This window comes from Rhinolophus ferrumequinum, chromosome 9, assembly GCF_004115265.2.
Source record: "Rhinolophus ferrumequinum isolate MPI-CBG mRhiFer1 chromosome 9, mRhiFer1_v1.p, whole genome shotgun sequence".
NCBI classification, from domain to species: domain Eukaryota; kingdom Metazoa; phylum Chordata; class Mammalia; order Chiroptera; family Rhinolophidae; genus Rhinolophus; species Rhinolophus ferrumequinum.
Window position 1 is genome coordinate 19,005,561 of NC_046292.1, and position 24,149 is coordinate 19,029,709.

Consider the following 24,149-nt stretch of genomic DNA (forward strand, 5'->3'; position numbering starts at 1 on the left):
CAGTCCAACAGCATCCCACGCTAAGAGGTCCTCCTGGGCAAGAGGATTCTTATGGGTGGAGGGCCTCGCCTTAGTATTCGTCTTCTCTCCCTCTCATCACTCTAGCATCCCTCTTCCTCAGCATAGGGGTGCTCTCTGGGACTTCCTCCTTTGTCTCCGGAGGTCCACGACCCTAGAATTCCCCATTCTTTCTGGGTCTCAGACAGAGAGGGCATCCTCTAAGCTGCCTCTCATGGTTTCCCCTTATCCCTCGAGTGATAGGGCTGTGCGAGCCCCTCCCGCGCCGACGGTGGAAGGATTCTCTCATAAGCCCCCACGTTCTTCAATCTCCGGGTGGTGTCAGAGTTCTAGTTCAACAATGCGCTACATTCCGCCCAACCGCGCCCCTTCCGCTCCCAGAGGGCAGTTCCATGGCAACCAAAAACATCACAACTCCGAGGAGGTATCGCGAGAGACGCGTTTGCGACCGCGGCCGGGGAGAGGCGGAGCGAGGGCGGGAACAAAGAGCGAAGTAGGAGGAGTCTAGGCGCTTCCGAGGTCGGAGCGGGAGAATGTCCCTCCCAGCAGCGCCCCCGCGTGACTGCGCTTTACATAAGCGAGGCCGCGCGCGTCAGAAGTGGCGTACGCCGGTCCAGATCGAATCAGAGTCATCAGAAGCTCCGTGTTCGGCCCCTTTGTGTTTGATGGACGTCAGAATGAACCAGTGAACGGGCGTTCAGCGCCGCCGCGCCCGCCCTGGTCCGGCCGCACCCGCCGACCCGCCCGCTTGCTGCATCCCGCAGCCCGCAGCCTGCCGCTGCCGCTGCCACCGCCGCGGCCACCAGGTTGTGCTTCAGACTGTCAGATAAAGCGGCGGGCCGGGCCGGCGGGGCAGCGAGCACGGCCCGGGCCGGACATGGCGGCGCTCTACGCCTGCACCAAGTGCCACCAGCGCTTCCCCTTCGAGGCGCTGTCTCAGGGGCAGCAGCTGTGCAAGGTGCGCGGGCTGGGGCGGCGGCCGGGAACTGGGACTCTGGAGGCGCGGCCCGGAGCCCCCTGTTTTGCTGTGATGCCCGGCGGGGCCCCTCGGGTAGGGCGTGGCAGGCTCTCCTCGCTGAGGAACCGCACCCGCCCCGCTGGGGGCTGGCGCGTTATGTTGGGGAGTCCCGGACCCCGTCCAGGCCCCGGCGGCCGGCTTGTCCGGGTGCTTAGCAACCGCGTGGGATTGTTCTCGGACCCTGTGAAGTCGGGGGAGGGGACAACAGGTCCCCTGCTGGCCCCGATCAGCCGCGCGAGAGGTCCTTGGGCTGGTTTCCCTGTCGCCGGGGTCTACGTGGTTGCAAACTGAGGGACCCCCTTGCCCCTCCTGGGATTGAATTCTAGAGTTGGGTGCTGCCTGGGAGGGGTGTCTCGAACTCGGGCGCCTCATAGACACTTTGCAGCCAGTCTTAGAGTTGGAGGTGGAGAAAAGCCCCGCAATCAAGAGCACGAAGCAAAAGAATGGTTTTCCAGCGTCCAGTTGGTGCCCTTATGTCCTCGTCCTAACCAGCTGTTGATCAGTTTTTACCCCTGATGGTCCAAGTTCTCTTTTTCGTTTAGATTGCTTCATCCTGCTTTGCCAGTTTAAGTGAATACAAGAGCTGTGTGAGGCGGCAGTTAAAAGTCATCAAACCAGCCTTCATATATGTGTTATATATATGCAAGCAATAATGATTTTTAATCCAGGACTTCATTTCACAAGTGGACCTGCTCAAAAGTCACCGAGTGGCAGTGGCACAACTGGACTAGAAGACAGGACTTCTGAGGCTTATTCATTCATACCTTTGTTTTACAATTTATGACTACAATGTAGTCCCATGTAAATTCTGACTTAACTCCCACATCAATTCAGGGCAGTGATGCCAATATTATGGAGGGAAAAAAAAGGTTAAGTGACGCACTTAAGCACAGTGGCTATGCTGGGAATAATACCCAGGTCTATTGGGTACTGAAGGCTATTAACATTTTCTACTGCCTTTAAAAATTATATCCTCATTTCATTTCAGGAATGTCGAATTGCACACCCTGTTGTGAAGTGCACCTACTGTAGGACTGAGTACCAGCAGGAGAGGTACAGTTCATTGACCATGAAAGAAGTTAATAGGATTTTTTTTCTTTTAAACTCTGTAATCGGTTGAATTTCAATGTATAGATCTGTAATCAGTTGCATTGTTATACATATCTGTAGTCAATTGTATTATACACAGGTTCTGTAGTTTTTTTATTGTAACACATTGACAGGTGTAAAATACACATTGTTCCCTAGTTATGTATTTATGGCTTAAATTTTTGAAGTTAATTTTTTTCCAGATTCTTGGTCATTTTATATTGTGGTTATGATCTTTATGATACAAAGAAACCACAGTAGTAAAACATGAGCCGTATGTTTCAGTATGCTTATATACAGAGCTTGAAGAATTTATAACCCAAAAGAACATACTTTTGGAAATGTGACAATCCTGATAAAGGGTTTGTTAGTCCTGGTCAAATTTGAAACTTACTTGCCTTTACCTTTGCCTTGTGTGAATCTCATTTTGCAAAGTGTGAAAAACACTTAGGTGTGAATGAACACATCTTTGGGTGACTTTTCTATAGCAGCAAAGTGGTTTATTGGTATAGTAAGTTCAACTTTTAAGGTCATAGATAGTGCCTTAAGCATGGTGGGGATCTATTTGCTAGCTCCCCCATGGAAACATACAGTATATACTACAGAAGCTTTCTGTTTTAGCTTTTACATTTAGGTTTAGGATCCGTCTTGAAATAATTCTTGAGGGTGAGATATGAAATTTGACCCTTAATTCACACAATACTTAAAAATTAATTCAAGTTGGATCATGGAAATATTTTTCCTTTGCATGTTTTCTAAGCTGTCAGGATTATTTCTGTGTATTCAGTAATCTAAGTATAAACTAAAATGTTCAGCATCACAGAATCACTGATGCTAATCTTTCTAGAGGTCAATGAATGTACTTCACTTCTTGCACTGCCTTTTTAAAAATGTTGGAATGTTGCCCTGGAAAATACTTTGTTTGAATATCTCATTTTAATTTAAATGTTTTCTACTTTGAGGTTTTTCTTTTGTCTGTTTTAACTTTATGGTCACTTTCATAGGAATTGTATGGTAAAACAATCACAAAATAGTGAATAGGCTGGATTTTTGTGTGATTTTTATTCTAGCTCCAGAATATTGTTTGAACTATTTTTACATATCAAGCATTTGTTTGTACCTCCGTTTATGAAAGGTTAGACTTTGTTTGAAGATGATGTTTTTCCCCAAGGCAGTTTATCAGTTCAGGCATTTAGGTAATATTATGACCTCTGGATCTTCACAAGGCAAAATACATTTTTATTTCTGTCAGTGCTTGGCTCTTAGGGAAATTACAAATATTGGTCATGGCATCTATGTCCCCACATCTGGATATTTCATATACTTTTACCTACAGAGGAGAACATAAATGGAGAAAGGTCAACATGGATAGAATCTCTGAATTTGTTTATATTCCAAACTCATATACTTAATCTTTGCCTCAAATTTCTCAGCTATTCATCTAAGTTGAGGAGAATTAATTTCTTTTCTGCTAGTCCATTTCAGTCTAACATAATATTCTTTTGAGGGTCCTCTCTATATCTAATAATTTTACTTAGTGATACTTGGAGATGTTATAATCAGAAATAACTCACTATTTTAAACCAAAGCCTCATTTTTATCTGAGCTAATAAAATTAATAACCACAAAATAATAAAAGAGCTATTGGCCAGATACTCAACCTTCAGTTAACCAAGTGTCCAGACCATATTTCACCTTGGCACTTAGCAATGAGCAAATTCTTTGGGCTTAAGGAGGACTCACTATTCAGATATTCTAAGTGAAACAACTTTTTTCTTATAAAAGCCTGTGTCTTTTTTCTTTCTTAACAGTAAAACCAATACAATATGCAAGAAATGTGCTCAGAATGTACAGTTGTATGGAACGGTAAGTAGGATTTCTCTGTACCTAACAGTGAATGCTCAGGTCTCTTGGAACCTTACATTCTGTGGACTGTTAATGTAATTACCATATTTTTATTAGAAGAACTAGTTATATGTAATTACTTGATCATAAAAATGTATCTAGTGTTTGAGTTTTCGAACTTAGCTAGCGCTTAGTATTGAGTTTATAATCACTGTGTCAGGATTGTGATTATAATTTTCCTGAGAGGCTTCGGTATCCAGTATGGAAAGAGGAGGAGAAAGATGGATCCTATGACTTAACCTCTTTGTTTGATAACAGTTGACTATTCATTCTGATGAATGATTTTTTTTCTCTCAGTGTTAGTGCCTGCTATGTCCTTGCAGGCACTTCTCCCAACATGTTTATACACTGATAATGGCAAAGAGGCCTTTTCAGAAATTTGGAAGCACTTGCTGGTTTCTTCAGAGAGCTGGTTCTATTGAATTTCTCACAGAAGTCACAGCATATACACTAATAGGTTTTTGTTATTTGTTCATTTATTTATTTTAAAATCAGTAGTCTTCCACATAAAAACACTTTAAATAGTGTTAGGAATTGGGCTTCACTTGATCAATGTAAAAGGAAATTTATGATGTTGGGAATACATTTTTACCATGACTAGTGGATTGTGTAATAGGAATCATTGCTTTCAAAAGGCATCGGTATTTTATAATATACTCACTTGACCCTTTTTTTCTTTTTAAGCCCAAACCTTGTCAGTATTGCAATATAATTGCAGCATTTATTGGCAACAAATGCCAGCGCTGCACAAATTCAGAGAAGAAGTATGGACCACCATATTCTTGTGAACAGTGCAAGCAGCAGTGTGCATTTGACAGGAAAGATGACAGAAAGAAGGTAAATCTCTGTGTTTTTATTTTTTTTCCTTTCAGAAATTAAAGTGGGCCAATTGTGTTAAAAAGACATATAACAGAGAAAGATTTCTCACCTCCTTTTCTAGATCTGTTAATGACCTTGACGAAGATATTCAGCCTTTGTTTTCTTCATTTATCAAATATGGACCAATATATCTAACACCTCATGAGTTAGTATTTCATGAGAATCTGAATTGTAGTGATAAATAGCCCACATAAATGAAGTGGTGATTGGCATAATTGTGCAGAACTCTGTAAAAGAGAGATTGTGACTTAAGCAAGATAGAACAGTATTGTTAGTTTTCCTGTCTGACTCTTTAAATATTTCTGTTTGATTGAAGTTGAAGGTCGCATGAAGATGGCATAAAGGGTGAAATGATGGTACCTTGGTGGAATCAAAATACTTTAGATTTGTTCTTTTTAAAGCCCTCCAGTGGGTTCCAGTTGCACTTAGAATAAAACCCAAACTCCTTCCATGGCCCACATGGCCAATATCTGACTCAGTCTCATTTGCCATCATACTCCCCACCTCTTACCTTGTTCCAGCCACACTAGCCACCTTTCAGTCCTGCGGAACTGCCAGTCTCATTCCCATCTTCGCACTGGCTGTGTTTTTCCCCATACACCCTTTTCTAGAGTGTCTTAACTGGTTTCTCGTGTCACGTCTCAGCTCAGATGCCATCTCCTCACAGAAACCTTTTACTAACTCCCTCAGTCACTCTTTCTCATATTATTATTTTATTGTCTTCGTAGCATGTAACGTTATGAGAAATTGTCTTGTTTATTTGCTTACATGTTTGTCTGCCTCCACTAGAATGTGAGCTCTTTGTCCATTTGTTTTCTGCTATATTTCCAGCAGTCTGGCGCACATTAGGTTTGTTCTCTCCCCGCCCCTCTATATATGTAAATATATGTATATTTAATTAATAAGAGTCATACTTTGTTGAAAATTATCTCCTCTCCCTTTTAATTGTCTTATATGACATGGCCAAAATATTAATCTGAAATTATCTTCCAGTTTATTGTTATTTTATTGAGAAAAATTATGGTTCTCATTTTCTACTTTTTTAAAAGTGACTGAACTGATTGGTTTATATATTTTTTATTGAGGTATAATTGACATACAACTTTATATTAGTTTCCGGTTATCATGTAATGATTTGATATTTGTATATACTGCAGAATGATCACAGTTAGTCTAGGTAACAGTCATCACCATACACAGTTACAGAATTTTTCTCCTTGTGATGAGAACTTCTAAGATCTACTCTCTCAGCAATTTTCAAATATGCAATACAATATTATCAACTGTAATCACTATGCTGTATATTACATCTCCATGACTTATTTCGTAACTGAAAGTTTTTTGTCTTTACCCATTTTGCCTACCTCCCACCTCTGGCAACCACCAATCTATTCTCTTTAATAATATTTTTTGAATGAAAAAATTTAGTATGGAAACTCTTTTTCAGTGTCCAGAGGTGCTTTTCCGAGATGCTTAGGCTCTCAAGAGCTGACTCTTGCTAACCAAATTCATTAATTTACAATGGGAGGATATAACTTTCCAGTGACTAAAATACTCCTGCCTGCCAACCAGGATACCTCTTCCCTGAATTAAGATACTGTAGAAGCTGAATTAGTAATCAGGAAGTAGCATATAATAATAGTTGGAGCATAAGCATTTTGCAGTCCCCCAGACCTGTGCTCGCTGAATGGTCCTGGGCAAGTTACTCCCCTAATACATCAATTTCATCATCTTTCCACTGGCAATAACAGTAGCTAGTTCACAAGGACATAGGGAGATTTAATTGAAATAGGTATATAAAACCCTTAATTTTGAGCCTAGCACGTAATATAACTCAATTAATGGTACCTATTTATTATTAATTGGATTACACTAGAATTCATTAAGTTTCTACTTTCTTAGTTACAGTCCTACTTTAAGAGTTTGGATATTTTTAGACATCCTCAGTCACGTGTTCATAAACTTCAGGAGGGCTCAGCTTAGGAATTGAAGGTGGGTGATCTGGACTCAGAATGCCTGGGTTGAAATCTTGGTTCTGTGACTCTGGGCAAGTTAACCTATCATTGCTTTAGTTTCCTTATCTATAAATAAGGCTGATCAGACCTCATTGTTATGACGATTGAGTTGTTAGGTGTAAAGCCCTTGGAAAGGAATCTGGTACATGATAGATTTCTTTATGATACTTTAATTTTCAGAGGGTAATTTTATATTTTTAAAGTTTATTTTTAAAGGAGAGATCTGAAATAAAGTGTCCTGTGGTTTGGTGTTCTATTTTTAAGTTCAGTGCTGGCTGTCTTTCAGTGAAGTTGCCTTGTTCAAACCCTTCTTCAGGGAAAGTTCTTTCCTGAGCAAGTTCTTCCAAAGTGTTTTAAAATCAGGCCTTCAGGCTATATCCCATAACCATGAAATGAACCAGATTGAAGTTTGGTTTCAAAATTCATTTATATGTTTATTAACAAGTAATTAAATGCTTATCATGTATCAGACACAGTTCGAGGTATTGGAAATAGACCAATGGACTAAATAGAAAAGACTTTACGCTCACAGAGCTTATATTCATGTGTATGAGACAGAGATGGGTGAGAACAAACAAGGAAATAAACACAAATTTTAGATGTAAGGGCTATAAAGAAATAGAGTATATGGTAGTGAGTGGCTGGGGAGGCTAATTTACTTTTGAGCTGAAACTAGAATGATGAGAGGATAGCAGCCATGGCATCTCTGGTGGACAAAGATTCCATGGATAGGGACCAGCTATGAAAATACCCTGAGGCAAGGGTGAGCTTGGCACATGAGAAGAACAGAAGGTAAGGTGAACAAGGGAAAGAGAAAGGGAATAAGGTTCTAGAGGCAGGTAGGAGTTACATTTAGGTCAACACAGGCCATGGTAAAAAGTTTGGATGTTATACTCAATAGGATGAGAAACCATTGTGTTTTAAGGCGAGGCGAGCTATAATCAGATTTACATTTAAGAAGCTCTCTTTGGCAGGTAGGTGGAAATGGTTTATAAGAGTCAAGAGCAGAATTAGGGAGCTCACTTGGGTGGCTCTTGAAGTTGTGAGATAAAAGAATAGCTTTCCTTGGATGGAAGCAGTGGAGTCGGAAAGCAGTGCATAAATTCAGACTAATGGACTTGCTAATGGGTTGGAGAGGGAGGGTGCAAAGAGTTTTTTGTTAACAAGATAAAAATACTTTACATGCATGATGATATGGCCTACTCATGTTCAAGATGGGGCACAAGATCTAATTTCAGGAATAAGACATGAAAATAGAAGGTCCATAGAATACCAGCACATTCCTCCCCACCCTGAGTAATTCCAGCCAGCTCTTCTCCTTCATCACCTGCACTAGGCTGCCTCACAAATAGTTTTGCAACCTGGGTGCTGCACAGAAGCACCCCAGCTTCACAGAGGGTTTTGGAAGCCCTCTTCTGCTTTCCTAGCCCTGTGGTCTGCTCCTGGTACACGGCTACTTCTGCCCAAAGGGATCAATTTTTTTCTAATTGAAAGTGCCATGGTAGGCCACCTCCAGGTACTGGGGCCCTGGAAACTACTTGCCCATTGGTCTTTTTCTGGGGACATTCTGTCTGAGAAAAGATATCCAGCATATCATTTTGTAAGCCATTTATAAGGTATTAAAATTGAAGTATAAATTTTATATTTTGTCTTCTGTTTTCTCTGTGCTGAATTTTCCTTAACAAGCACCATGGAGATATTTATGTCTTGAAACCCTTGTGGGAACTTTACTCCAGTCTGTGTTTGTTAAGGTGAAGAAAAACCAAACAAAAGGATGCATAAAATTAGTAGCTTATATTTATGAAGCAGCTTTTCTGTGTCTGGCACCATGCTTTTACCTGCATTATGTCACTAAATCCTTGCAACAGCTCTCTGAAATAAGTACTGTTATCCTGCATTTCACAGACAGAGAAATTGAGCCTGAGAGAGCTCCAGCAACTTATATAAGTTCACACAACTTGTAAGTGACAGAGCTGGACTTAGCCCAGAGGTTCTAGCGTCTAGTACCGATGTTCTGTGGTACCCGTGTACTAGATTCCCTCTTCTTTATCTTTGTCTCCTGTCTTTCAGGTAGATGGGAAATTGCTGTGCTGGCTGTGCACACTTTCATACAAACGGGTCCTTCAGAAGACCAAAGAGCATAGGAAGCACCTGAGCAGCTCTTCCCGTACCAGCCACCAGGAGAAGGAGCAGTACAGTCGACTGAGTGGTGGCAGCCATTATAACAGGTAACCCCCAAATGAATAAGATAGGATAGAGGTGCTGGTAGGTTAGATGCCATGCTCACGCAATTAGCCATAGATGCCATTTTGTATGAATTTTTCTATTCTCTTTAGTTACTAGCCTATAGCAGGAATCTCCTTCGTCATATTTTATAATTCATGTATTTTCCAGGGGCCAGAGAGACACTCCCATAAGGGGTCAGAATATCCTGACTTGGTTTGTATTGTGTCTGAAAAGTTTGTGGAACTTAGCTCCACTTTCACATGTAATGTTCTCCTCATCCTTTGAGTGGTTTGTCTCCCTGAAAGATTGGACATTTTACTTTCTGAGGGATGTAGCTTTTTTATGCATATTTGGCAAGGAGGTTGATAGATGTTCCAGGTTAGTCCTAGTGGCATCTAGTCAAAACAATGTCCTTTCATTGTTGTCCTAAGCTTCCTTTCAGAGTATCTATAGTGTTGTTGAGAGTTCTGGCTCTGGATTGAATCCTGCCTTTGCCAGGTTCTCTCTATGGGATCGAGGGTAAGTTTTTTCATCTGTAAAATGAGGGAAATAGTAGTATGAGCTCATGGAGTTGTGAAGGTAAATTATATACCGGGGGTGCCAAAAAAATGTAGACAAGTGGACACTTTGGTCAACAGTGCTCAAGTGGTAGTTCGCCGTCATCAGAAGTGTCTGGACGCTGATGGTAACCACTCTGAGCACCTCTTGTAATTGCAGAAGTCAAACGTGACTTTTATTCATTTTTTGTTATCGGTATATATTGAGTATTACCATTTTAATAAAGTTTTCTGTTCATAAAATGTGTATACATTTTTTTGGCACCCTCTGTAGTACATGCATAGTGATTAGTTTTATAACTGACATACAGGAAGCATTCAATATATTTTGGTTACTCTTTGTTATTATTACCATTATGACTTTGTACATCTAGCAAACATTATTAAGTGCTCTCATGGGCCACGGACTCTGCTAGGAGTGCAGACATAAATAAAAGCATCATGCTGCTCACCGAGAGTATGCAGTCTGGTAGGGAAGGCAGGCCTGTAATCAAATCATTGCAGTCTAATTCGATGGAAATGTGGAAATGTTAATTCTGCAGTGAAAACATCAAGATACAGGCATGAGAGGCAGTAATAATTAACTGCCTTAGGAAGTCAGGAAAGGAAGTCTTGGAGAAGCGCTGGTGTTGCAGCTGGATCTTAGGATGAATGGAGTCATCAGCTCAGGACTGGGCAGAGGCATCCTAGGCTGGGAATAGCATTTACAAAGGCATGGAGGGCATGAGACCTTGCGGAACTCTGGGGAATTGCAAGTCCTTTTATGTTGCTGGAGCTTATGGTTGGGAGCTAGGGAGTGGGAGGAAAAGGTATCCTGCAGACCTGGTAAGGAGCATGAGCTTGATCCTGGGGTCTGTAAAAAAAATTAACTATGATTATTGTGGAAAATGCACTGGAGGAAAAAGAGACGGGGCCTAGTTAGGAATCTTTTTTTAAATAAGAGTCCAGGTAGAGATGTTACTACGAGAACCAACCTGAGGCAGTGACACCAAAGATCAAAGAGACAGATTCAGGAAGATGCTTCCGAGGGAGAATTAGATAATTTGATGAACAGATAGGTGGGCAGAAGCTGGGTGAGAAAAGGATAATTCTCAGGTTTCTTACTTGGATGAATAGCTAGATCCTTAACTTAGAGAGAATATAGGAAGGAGAAAAGAGAAGTTCAGTTTTGAAAAGTTGAGGTTGAAGCACCAAGAATTGTTATTTAATGGGCGCCTACCCTAGAACTCAGGAGAGTTTTGAACATGGGCCATTGATAGCACATAAGAGTCAGTGGGAATAAAGATTAATTAAAAATGCAGATTTCTGTAGCCCTACTCCAGAGTTTATAATTTAGTGAGACTTAGGATAGAGCGCAGGAATCTGCATTGTTTTATAAACATCCCAGGTGATTTTGATGTAGATGTAGTGACCTGGTGAACACTTTTTCCAACCACTATGACAGGTAGTTGTTAAAGCTCTGCTCTTAGATGATATAACTCAGGCTGATGGCTGAGAACAGAATTCAAGAAGCGCTCAAGAAGGATGGAATGAGTGTTTGCAAACCATATATCTGACAAAATGTTAATATCAAAAATACATAAAGAACTCATTCAACTCAATAGCAAAAAGGAAAAAGGTAAATAATCCAATTAAAAATGCATAAAGGGACCTGAATAGACATTTTTCCAAAGAAGACATACAAATGGCCAATAGACACATGAAAAGGTGCTAAACATCCCTAACCATCAGGGAAATGCAAATCAAAACCACAATGAGCTATCACCTCACATCTGTTAGGATGGCTATATCAAAAAGACAAGAGATAACGAAATGTTGGCCAGGTTGTAGAGAAAAGGACACCCTTATATACTGTTAGTGGGAATGTAAATTGGTACAGCCATTGTGAAAAACACTATGGTGGTTCCTCAAAAAATTAAAAATAGAACTACCCTATGAACCAGCAATCACTTTTGGGTATATATCCAAAGGAAATGAAATCAGTATCTCAAAAGATACCTGCACTCCAACGTTCACTGCAGCATCATTCACAGTAGCTAACATACCTAAATATTCTCTGATAGATGAATGGATAAAGAAATTGTGGTACATATACACAATGGAATATTATTCAGCCATAAAAAGGAAGGAAATCCTGCCACTTGTGACAGCATGGATGAACCTGGAGAATATCATCCTAAGGGAAATGAGTCAGAGAAAGACAAATACTACATGGTATCACTTTTATGTGGGATATTTTTAATTTTTATTTATTTATTTATTTAAGCTTATAAGAGTTTATTTGAGCCAAACTGACGACAGTTGCTGAGAAGCAAAATCTCAACGGATTGAGAAAATGCTCCCCTATGTGGGATATGTTTTAAAAAGCTGATTTCATAAAATAGAATGGTGGTTTCCAGGAGCTATGGGAGGGGGAAATGAGGAGATATAGGCCAAAGGGTACAAACTTTCAATTATAAGAAGAATTAGTTCTGAGTATCTAATATACAACAGAGTAACTTTAATTAGTACGATATTATATACTTGAAAACTGCTGAGAGTAATCTTAAGCATTTTCACCATTAAAAAAAAAGTTAACTGTGAGGTTATGGATGTGTTAATTATCTTGATCTTGGTGATCATTCCATAGTGTGTGTGTGTGTGTGTGTGTGTGTGTGTGTGTGTATCAAAACATCATATTGTATCCTTTACATATATACAATTTTATTTGTCAATTATTCCTCAGTAAAGCTGGGAAGAGGAAGGATGGCATGGTCAGTGGTATCGAATATTGAAAAGAGGTCAAGTAAGAAAGGGTCTGAAGCATCCTTTGGGCTTCTCAATTGGGTATTCATTAAAGTGAAAGGATTGCATACCAGTTTCACAGGATCAACTTATTAGGGCTAAAAGTGATTTTTAGTGTTGTTGTAGGACTCTGACCCCAGTAGATTCACAGAGATATAGTGAAGAAGAACGGGACTAGGAGTTCAAATATGTCAACTGGTATCTAGTTCCAGCTTTACTATTAACTAGCTGTATATCCTTGGGTAGGTCAGTTAACGTTGAAGAAGCCTCAATTTCTGTAAAGTAGAAACAATACCTTGTGTATACCTCATACATTTATAAGATGCATGTGAAACATTGTAAAAGTACTATTTAAACTGTAAGATAGATTATACTTCTTATTGAAGTTTTATTAACTCTGTTCTCATAGTTATTAATAAGGCAGATAATATTTAATTAAGACTAAGAATTTTGGGGTCCTGTGGAAATGAGCCATTGATGTATCCAGGACCTATGAAATCAGCACCTTGGTGGATTTTTGTTTTTGTTTTTGTTTTTTTAAAGATTTTATTGGGGAAGGGGAACAGGACTTTATTGGGGAACAGTGTGTACTTCCAGGTCTTTTTCCAAGTCAAGTTGTTGTCCTTTCAGTCTTAGTTGTGGAGGGCGCAGCTCAGCTCCAGGTCCAGTTGCCCTTGTTAGTTGCAGGGGGTGCAGCCCACCATCCCTTGTGGGAATCGAGGAATCAAACCGGCAACCTTGTGGTTGAGAGCCCACTGGCCCATGTGGGAATTGAACCGGCAGCCTTCGGCATTAGGAGCATGGAGCTCCAACCGCCTGAGCCACCGGGCCCCACCTTGGATTTTAATAATCAAGAATAAATAGCTCTTGCATAGAAGAGCTATCATATTGCGTTGGTCTCATTTGACATTTTCATTGTGATGTTTTGTTAATCTTTGATTTCTAATGTGTGTCTTTCTACTTTTGCCATTAAAAGCCAGAAAACACTTTCTACGTCTTCGATTCAAAATGAAATTCCAAAGAAAAAATCCAAGTTTGAGTCAGTCACAACCAATGGAGACAGGTGAGCCATTTGAAATGCATACACAGTTCCTGAAACAGGAATATATTTTAGGGTGTGCCTTGGAGCTAGTCTATGGTTGTCAGTGAACCTCTTAGGGGCACTACACTAGCTACTGGTATCTCTTAAATAAGCAGTAGTGATTTTTTTTTATAAATTAAATCTTGTCATTAAAAGACAAGAACATATAATTGGATTTAATAGCAATCAAATTCTTTAGTCCACAAATAACTCTCCACACTAATTCTAAGAAGTCAGCAGCTGGATGGTTTTCATTGTGATCTGTGCTTAAAGCCTCCTCCAGGCATTGTAGGATTCAGTCTTGACAGGCAGAAGAGAGGCAAGTTGGAGTTAAGGCAGTATTGCTCAGTCTGAGGGATGATCCATGCTTTCTTAGTCTGCAGACAGATAGCCCAGTGCAGACACTGGATCAGGAGAGAATGAGTGCATTTAAATATTTTTGTTTCATTTTAAGCCTGTCTAAATGCATATTTTTATTCCTTTCATCTCTCCTTCTCAGCAATGCTTCCTCTTACGAGCTGCTTTGTCCTAATACCCGGAGTGTCCCGTCCATGTTGGTGCAGTGGATTGCTTCCCAACAGAGTCTTGGGGCCAACCATTTTTTTGTTCCTCCAGGGACCAGCATCCTGAAGTGAGACCACCTGATACACTCTTCCCTAAAATCCTTGCAATCATTTCCATTCTGAAAACTCCCCCCAATCTCAGTTCTCCCTCCTAGCTAGTGGTGCATTTGGGAGCAGACCAGCATATAAGCTTAACAGGGCTAAATTTTGTTTATTTAGGGAAGTACAAAGCATCTGTGAAGTTTAACTTTCCTGTTACCTTCTTCATCAACTTGATTTCAGACCCTGCAGGGTGTCTTTTTAACTATTAGTATCACTGATTTTAAACTTCATTAATTGAACCTCCTGGAAATGCTTAACTTAGATATTCAGATTACATAGGGAAAAGAACCATAAAGCCCTTCTTTCCCGTCAGTTTTACCATTCTCTGAGCAACTAGTCTGGCCATTCCAAAGAAAGTAGTTGTGGCACAGATTGTCCCATCACCTCTGCCAGGTTCATGATCCTGCAAAACTACTTCAAGGAGTGAACCTTTCTGAATGCCCTGCCTTTGTAAAGGCCTAAGCCAAGACCCACAGCCTTTAGGTTCATCATTTCTGTTTTGTGTTCACTTATGACCCAGGCTGCATTTGAATGACCTGGAAAAAGTTCATTCATATCCTTTAGTTTAAACAACCAGTCCTTAAAGTTTGCCTTCTTTTAGCTTATTTTGTTCTTGAGATACTGCCACTATTCTTGCTATCCATTGCTATGGATACACCAAGCGAAAAACTTAAAGCTTTCTGTTCAGAGTGTTTTCTTGCATCTGGTCACCAGCAGTGATTGTTTTCCTCAGGTAGGATACTGATCCTTAAGACTTAGGTACATGGTCTTTCATAATATCCTCCGGAAAAGATCTTAAAAGATCATTTTTCTTCTTGAAATGTTACATACTTATTTTTAAAAATAGTTTACCCTAATAACTTTGGAAAATTTTGAAAATTTTTCTGCTGCCACACACATTATTTTCATACATCCTACAAGTTCCATTTGAAAGTTCCTGCGTTAGTAATCTAACAATCTGTTCCTCTTGTTTGCATTTCTTTCTTTAAAAGTTCATAACACAAGGTAAATTACATTGACCCTTTTCTTTTTTACTTTATATGTTTTTTTTTTCTTTTTTAAACTTTTATTTATCTTAAGTGTGTTTTTCCAGGACCTGTCAGCTCAAAGTCAAGTAGTTGTTTCAATCTAGTTGTGGAGGGCGCAGCTCACAGTGGCCCATGTGGGGATCGAACCAGCAACCCAGGTGTTACGAGCATTGCGCTCTAACCAACTGAGCTAACTGGCTGCCCCCTTTATGTTTTTTTCTTGCTTTTCCTTCATTTTGAAAACATTCTATCAAGGCTTTGTTTTTTTGACAGTCCTTTTTTAATATCATACAAACCAAAACTCTTTTACGAATATCTATCTTGAATTTAATTCTGTATCAAATATTACCAGTCTACTGTAGTTGCCTCCCAGTTTTTAATTAATCACAACCCACTTTCCTGGCCCCACTTTTGAAATAGTCCATATAGTTTTAAATTTATGTTCCTATTCTTTCATTTTTTTTACTGCCTCGTGTCTTCTGTAGGTTGCTGTCTGACATCCATTGACCTTTCTATGCTATCACATTCTCCTTTTTTAAAAATATTGAGGCATATTTGAGTATTTTTTTCTCCTTTTCTTCTTTAATCATTAGCCTTTTCATATTGTACAGAGACAATACATTATACATTACTTTAATTACTTTAGGGTTTTGTTTGTTTTATAAAACCGTTTCTCTAATGGTTTTATACTTAAAAAACACCTCTTCTTCCTTCCTTTTAAGATCCTGTAGAATTCAGTCTCCTTATATTTTCTAGTTTGTTGAAATTATAACAGAAACTTCAATTTGAGGAAAATCTGAGTTATTTCTAGCTTTCTTTCCCTGAGAAAATACACCAGCTGCTTTTTGATCACATTTGTTTATTTTCTCTTGGCAATTAAGCATTCTCAACGATGGGTGACACCCAGATACACCTTGTGGTTTCTTGTTTCTAAAAGACATTCTTTTTCTTGTAGTTTTAGTTTATTCTCCATCTGAAATATACCTGAAAGATTAGACGTACTCTGTGTGGCGTTTGAGGACAGACCCAGGACCAATGGGTAGGAATGACAGGGAGGCAGTTTTGGGCTCAACCCAGGGAAGATTGTTCTTATATTAAAAGCTTTTGAAAAAGGCAAGAAACTTCCTGGAGAAGTAGCGAGTTCCCTGTCATTGGAGGTATGTGGAAAGAGACTGGATCTGATTTTCTGCCTTGCTAACCTACCATCTTTCATTTTGATTCCCATCAGTTCTTATTAATCAGAAATTAGAGAGTTAGGAGGGCCAGGCCCTAACACAGGATAGACACAACCTGTTTTATCAACACTTTATTGGTATGGGAAGATTCCTCCGTCTTTCAAGAAATAGGTAGAGCAGAGCTTTAGGAGCTTTCGGGACAACAACAAGTTGTTTATACTAGCCCATTACTCTCTATTTCATTCGTCACTCTATTAATGGGTTTAAACAGATTCTTTTGGGTTGAGGGAAGACAGTCCTTTGGCAGGTATTAAAACTAGTGGAGACTGTGATGGGGCCTGTCAATATTTCCTCCTGCATGCCTTATTTTATTGTTTTGCATTTAGTCTTTGTTACCCAGTAATTCTGCATGTTCATCAGTTATGAAAGCATTGATCCATTCTTCTGACATTCTTCTCATATGCTTCATATAGACTGAGGGGCAATATTCTTATCAACGGATTATGTCTCCCCATTCTAGCCATAGAAATGTTTGGCTTGGTAACTATGAGGAAGTATGTCCAATGGTTCAGCTTGTTATTTGGAGCTTCCACCTGTGTAGAGAAATGCTGGTTATTAGATGTGGTTTAAAATGTAGGAAAGAAACAACAGCAAGGGCGAACTAGAATTATTGCTATATTGATACAGGGAGTTGGGAATCAGTATTCCAGTGTCTGCTTAGGAAAAACAGGTTTGGGTTTTACTTCAAAGGTTGCCCTGGGAAAAGGAAAGTGTTTCCTTTGGGAAGTCTCCAGAGAAAGGCAGGATTTGAACCTCTTGGCAGTGAGTCTTTAACTTCTTTTAGATCAAAGACACCTCTGACCAACCAGTTCAAGCTGTGGCTCCTCACCCTAGAAACAACCCATTGTGCACATACAGTTGTACATAGAATTGTATGTACAGTTTCAGGGAGTTACAGATTCCCCCAAACTGGTCCTGGTTAGGAGACTCCACTAAAAGGACAAAGTTCACCTGGCAGTCTAACAAAATGAGGTGCTGTTAACTGGGAGGGATCTGTTGAAAACCCAGGTCATGATGTGACTCGGCAGTTTGCCTCTTCTTTGTTCCTTTCCTAACTGTCACAGAATTCTTGATACTGGAAGTGGCAATCAGTAGGCCACTACATGGGGGAAGTTGACTTGCTTCCTATTAATTTCATCATCTTTTTATCATTTTAAAGAAGGACTGACTACTCCTGGGGTGGAATGTAGCAGCTTCTCAGCAGCTATACCATATACAGTGCTTGGGGGCAGAAAACAAAAGAACCAAAAGATGAGTTCTGTGACCAACATTAAAGAAAAATGCATGTGCTTACAATTGATCATTAATCCAGATTTTAGGGGAAATATCTAATCATAAAAAAAATTATGACTGTGTCACACATAAATAACTGGGGATCTTCAGTGAGCCTGAAAGAGAATATCCTTGGCTCTTATGAAATTAGTCCTGAATGTGAGAGAAGATGCTGCAGGTTGTGGCTTTGGTTGCTATAGTTACCTGATGACCACCTTGCCTGTTAAGTTTAATGCTGGGAATTCAAATAGTTACTCCTGCCCTTGAGCTTGTAGTCGAGTGGCCTATGATGTGTCCTCAGATAGACAACAAATTTTTCCATTCAAGTTACAATTTCTTTTTCCCTCTCCCTTTTTCCATTCAGCTTTTCCCCAGATCTAGCTCTGGACTCACCAGGCACTGACCACTTTGTCATCATTGCCCAACTGAAGGAAGAAGTAGCCACTCTGAAGAAGATGCTGCATCAAAAGGATCAAATGATTTTAGAGAAAGAGAAGAAGGTAAGGTTTAGTTAATGCCTCTCAGGCCAGAAGATGCGAGGGTAAGATATGTGGGACAGGGCATGATGTGAACTCTGTTTAACTGATATTTGTTGAGTACTCACCACGGATGCTTTGGGAGAGATGCAGTGGCAAAGTTGGGATATCCTGGGGAGAGGCTTGCTGTCTGCCAAGATAACTCATGGCATGGTATTTCCGTAAAGAATCCACGTCAGTCACGTGGGTTTAGAAAGTTGATTTTTCTCAGTATTTGGAGGGAGCTTCCACTTCTCAGGGAGAACTCATGATAACCAAGCTTCCAGGGATGATGTATAAAACTACAATGCTCCCTCTTAATCACAGTGGGGCACATAGCTGAGTACTATTCTTAGTGTGAGCTTCCTTGGAAGGTTGTAATCAGAAAGTGCTGAATGAGCATGGAGTTGGGACAAGAGAAGGTAGTTACATAATTGGAATTTTTAATGCTCTCAGGCTAAGAGAACCTGATGCCTGCATCTCTATTATTGGGATGGCCATGTCTGTGGGACAGTAATACTCAAAATATGTGGGCCAGGTCTCCCTCCTCCCTGGACCATGTTCAGGTAGGCCTTCCTTCATGACTCTTGTGTCACTTTGCTTCCATGGCTGACAACTCCCTTCCTGAATGACCCACTCTTTAAACTCGTTAATATCTTCAGTAAAGTCTTATTCTGGTCTGAGTCATCCTCCCTCTTTAAGGGAACTTTTTACATCCTTGTTCTGAGTCATGTCTAGTTATTTATTTTCAGGTTCTTAGAGACTATCTCATTTTTGCCTTAGTATATTAATAATGCTGATAATACTAGTTGCTGACTTCTATTGGATGCTTACTACGTGCCTGATTCTATTCTAATAAAGTGCTTTAAATGTATTAATTCATATATTCTTATAACCACCCTTTGAGGTAGGAATTATTTTCCTCATCATTTCATAGATGAAGAGTGCCTCCAATATTTTTCCTCTTAGGGTTTTTCAACTTCTTCAACTAGCTGTTTTCTCCCCGAGGCTGTATATTTTCTTGTTCCAAGTTTGGAATGCTGTGATTCATTCCGATGGCTAACAAAGACATTTATAACCTGAAAACTGTCACATGCTTTCTTTCAGTCTAATTTCTACCTCATTTTACATTAGAAAATGGACCCAAGAAAATTAAGTGACATGCCCAATTCACACAACTAGTAAATGGCAGAACAAAGGAATAACTCACGTCTTTCTGACCGTACTGTTTTTTCTACTGTGCTGTGCGTCCTTCTTCCAGTAAAGTGGAGATTCATGGGAAGAGACCAATAGTCTTTCCACTTTGCTACATGATTATCAGATGAAAGTGGACTCAAGTATATTTTCTTCATGCACTAGAGCAGAATGGCACATACAAGGATTTTTGCAAAATAGAGACAAAATGAACACTTGTTTCTCCTGCTTTGTAAAGTTAGGATTTTAAAAGGAGCAGAGACAAATGGTAGATTGTTCCTATAACTTGCAGGATCAAAGTCATAGTCCTTGGCTTGGAATGCAGGCTCCTTCATGTCCTGCCTGCCTGTCTGGCCTCATCTCCTGCCACTCTCCATGCTCATCAGTCATGTGAACAAGCTCTGTGTTTTCTCGCAGTCTCCGCCTGTACCCAGGCCGTTCTTTTTGCTTGGGTGCCCTTCTCTTTCCCTCATGTTTCAGTTGCTGCTTGTACCTTAAAACTCAGCTCACACTTCATTTTTCTGATTTAAGTATTTCTTCTCTGTGCTCCTTGAATAGCATAGTCAGTAGAAGAAGGCCTGGGGTTTGAAGTCTAGCTCTGCCATTTGCTAATATATATGATGTTGGCCCCGTTACTTAACCCTTTCTAAGCCCTGTTTTTCCCATTTATAAAATGGGAAGAATAATATTACCCCCACGGAGTTATCATAGTATTGAATGGAGTAATAAATGTTTGCCTTAATGTTTGCCTGGAACAGGGTAAAAATTCAGTAAATGGCAGCAACTATTATTCTCATGGCTTCTCTCAAAACATCAGTCAAATGGCATTATAATCACTGATTTATTTGGATGTGCGTATTAGGAGGTTTACATAAAATCGTTAAAACCTGCTAGTGGTTAATTATCAGAAATACTACTTCAGATTTTGTGTAATTTTCAGAAAATCTTTGGAAAAAATAGGATTTGGAATTCCCTGGCTTTGGTTTAGGTGTAGATCTTCAGGAGAGGCCTGGATTTCATTAATTTCGGGGACCATTTAGCTCTCTGGTATCAAAATATTTTTCATTTGCACAGAAATTTCTTCTGGTCACTCTGCCTTTTTTCCCCTCAGATCACAGAGTTGAAGGCTGATTTTCAGTACCAAGAATCTCAGATGAGAGCCAAAATGAACCAAATGGAGAAAACCCACAAAGAAGTCACAGAACAATTGCAGGTGACTGCTTATTTTGTGTGGTAATGCATGTGTATTTAGCTGATTGTATTTTAAGTGGTCATCTCTTATATACCTTCTTTCTCAAAGTATTGACAGATCACACTAATCTACATTATAGGTGTATTTTATTGTTTTACTCTTGGATGTGTTTTGAAATTTTCTCCTCAAAAACAGTCGAATTAATAAATGTGTTTTTTTGATTTTGGATAAACCAAATGTGATCCCAGATGTCTGAATCATAAATTCTGTTTATCCAGTAGATTAAGGCACTCCATGGTTTGTTTGTGTTGGTAAAGCAGCCTTTTGTAACAGTGGATCCCAAAAGACAGAAGTACACTGATTCCCCTCCAGCAAATATTTTCTTTCCCCTGAACCTAGCCCTAGAGTCTTCTGTTGTTTTCTACCTCTGGAATTTGTTCATCTCTTCCTGACCCTCTATATTGTCTGCCTTAACATCTGCATGAAAAACATATCCTATCCTATTAAAATATCCCTCTTGCACTGATTTATTTTTTATTTTTTTATTTTAAGGCCAAAAACAGAGAGCTCCTGAAGCAAGCAGCTGCCTTGTCTAAGAGCAAGAAATCTGAGAAAACAGGAGCTATCACCTCTCCGTGAGAGACCACAAGGAGGCTCCGTGCAACAGCTAATGGATTCCTGGGTTAGGGTTGGCGACTTGGCTGGTCCCTGGGAAGTGCAAGCTTTCTTAAGAAATTTCTATTTTATTACAGTTATCCTTGTGTGATTGCAGTGGGCTGAATGGAAACACCTGGTTCGTGCTGTGTTATGACTGCATGCTTGAATGTTAGGGGTTTTAAGCTCTCTCGCTCTCTCACACTGCCAATCCTCTCTCCCCTTTCCCCTACCTTTACTTAGTACTACTAGCTTTGTCTCTCTCTTGGTACTCTATTTTCTTCTTCTCTCTCTCTTTTTTTTTTTCTGTGGTGGTCACTGCTCAGTGTTATGTGCAGAATGATTTTTTTTTTTTGTCCATCATTGCATCCTGCCATACCCATGAGCAAATAGTTCGGCATTAATTCCATATCACTGCCACCCTTTGAACTTTGAAAACTGCCACGTTAAGACTTGGTACAATGGATGAGGCTTTCTCTCTCCAATAAACCTTTTGCTTCAGGGTATACTCTTGGGTTTTTTTCCAGGTATATTATGTATGAACTTTGTACTATGTATAGCCAGAGTTTTATTTATTTTTTAAAAAAAGAAACTTTCTTGATAAAGGAATAATGGTAGCCTAGCTTGTTCTTGTAAAAGTGATGCCTCTTTAACAACAACAAAAAAAAGTCCTATTCTCACTTTTAGTAAAAGAATCAATTTTCTTTCTTGTTACCTTGGTAGTAAGGTAAAAGAATCAATTTTCTCATGTTACCTTGGAGTCTTAAAAACTGATTGTTAAGGTGAAACAATTCAATGTGTAAGTATGGAGTAAAGTGCCTTTTGGAGGGTTTCTTGGAAGAGCATTTAAGAAGATACTTAAGGGAGGTAGCAAAGACTTGAGCAGTCTGTCTTTATAAGTAAGGGCAGAAAAAAAGGTTGTCCAGGTTGTACTGGACGCTTTCCTCCCCTCCCCTTTCCTGATGGTTTTATGTGACTAATTTTAAATTCTCACACTGCCACTTTTTTAAAAAAAAATACCCTTTACTTGCTTATATCAGTTGTCATACTGGGCCATTGTCAGAGAACTTTTTTTATTTTTTACATGAGCAGATTCAAAATGGGCTAATATTTGAACTACAGATCATGCTCAAGTATGGACTCAGAGTCTGGTGGGAAGAAATGATATCACTGTCCCTTTTTCCCACTCCTCCTCACCCACCCCGGCCTGGACACTCCCTGCTTTTCACAGACATGTGTTGAAAACAGGTGCGTCTCAGAAGCAGCTTGGCCTTTGCAAGAATTGTTCGTGTCCTGTTTTCCCTTCTTGACCCATAGGCACATGGATTTAGTTTTCTAGGACAGAGGATAAATTGACATTTCTAGCCATACTCTCAGGTCCTCTGGGGGATGTTTGTGAAAGAAATTAGAGCTGTGTAGTGTGCCATGAAACAGTAAAACCTACCTGGGAATCATTCATCAGGGGGGACTCGAGGTAATCATGAGGGCAGATGACATTTGTATCTCGGTCTACCAGAACTGTAGCAGTGAGTTTAACTTGCTAGGCATTTCCTAGAAGCAGCTGCTTCTAAGTTGTGATAGCATTCTCACCAGTGAAACCATGCACATAATGGGACAGAGATGTGGAAATGGGTGGCTTCCTTCTGATAACAGAAACAATGGACCATGTTGCTTCTATATCACTCTAGTAGGGGATGTAATTTTCCCTTCTAAGCAAGGGAAAGGGCAGTGCTAAATAGTTTTATAACTTTTTGAATGAGAAGCTTTTAGGTAAAGACAAACTGTCAGATAATATTTTTCAGATGCATATATGTTGACTGGGGAAAAGATTGTGAAAAAAGTTACAGTCATGGTTTTTGTTTTTGTTTTTAATTTTAAAGACTTGAGAAATTCTGTTATTTGGAGTGACTATAAAAAACACATACTTAGTTTTATACTAAATCTTTTTTTAAGGTCTTGGCATTTAATATAAAGCAAATCCATGCATTTTCTAACTTTCCACAAGTTCTAAAAAGGGAAGAAAGAAACCTCAGTCTTGAAATTTTGGTTTTTAAAAATCATGACACTGTTTTATCATGAAATCGAGTAGCTAACTTTTGGTAACACCTTTTGTTTATTTGTATGTTTGTAATAATGGACATTTTAAAACACAGGAATGTGTTGGTTTGTACAGACTTTGACAAATGTGTGTTAATAAAAATTCATATTGACTCAAGTATAATTGTTGGTGCTTTTTTTCATTTATTTCCTGCTAGTTCACCAATAAAACATATATCCCCTTAAGCCAAGAAAACAGTCAATTTGTCTTGCTTGTCGACTTAAGAAATTAAAAGCTTAACTGTGCTAAGAGGGAATTGTATGTCCCTCAGAGAATAAACTCTTTCTTTCTGTGATTTTACTTATGCAGTTTAAGTGCTTGTTTTGTTATAAGCACTATGCTAGGCAATGAGGATACAGCAGTGAAGAAAACCAACAGTTACTGTCCTCATGGGGCTTCCACTTAGTGGGGTATTGGACAACACCATTGTTTCTTGATTTTATAGTTATCATTATTCAAAATATAATAAAGGATGAATCTTAATAAGGTATGAGTGAAAGGTTTTTGAGATGTCATCCTGAGAGGAATGTATTAATTTGAAAGCTTGGTGCTAGTAAGTTTTTAAATTAGTAACAGGTGCCTTACAGACATTGTCATTGTCACATCCTAGTTACTCTGTAGACTCAAAGACAACTTATAATTTCTAAACAAATAGAAGATAAGTTTTATTTTGTAGGTGCTGTGGTCTGAATGTTTGTGTGTTCCCCAAAATTCGTTTGTTGAA

General features: G+C 39.4%; 1 protein-coding gene across 2 annotated transcripts; it reads left to right on the forward strand.

Moving 5' to 3' along the window:
* Window positions 1-742: 742 nt before the first annotated feature.
* FAM76A (family with sequence similarity 76 member A) lies at window positions 743-23,534 on the forward strand. Of its 2 annotated transcripts, XM_033115423.1 has the most exons (10): window positions 743-976; window positions 2,025-2,089; window positions 3,937-3,991; window positions 4,715-4,867; window positions 8,995-9,152; window positions 13,468-13,554; window positions 14,072-14,203; window positions 18,137-18,272; window positions 20,593-20,694; window positions 21,226-23,534. In XM_033115423.1, exons 1-10 carry the CDS (start codon window positions 896-898, stop codon window positions 21,310-21,312), a joined length of 1,056 nt encoding a protein of 351 aa, XP_032971314.1. In that variant the 5' UTR covers window positions 743-895; the 3' UTR covers window positions 21,313-23,534. The 2 variants fall into 2 exon arrangements, with proteins under 2 accessions (XP_032971314.1, XP_032971315.1); XM_033115424.1 differs by lacking the exon at window positions 14,072-14,203.
* The last annotated feature ends 615 nt before the right edge of the window (window positions 23,535-24,149 follow it).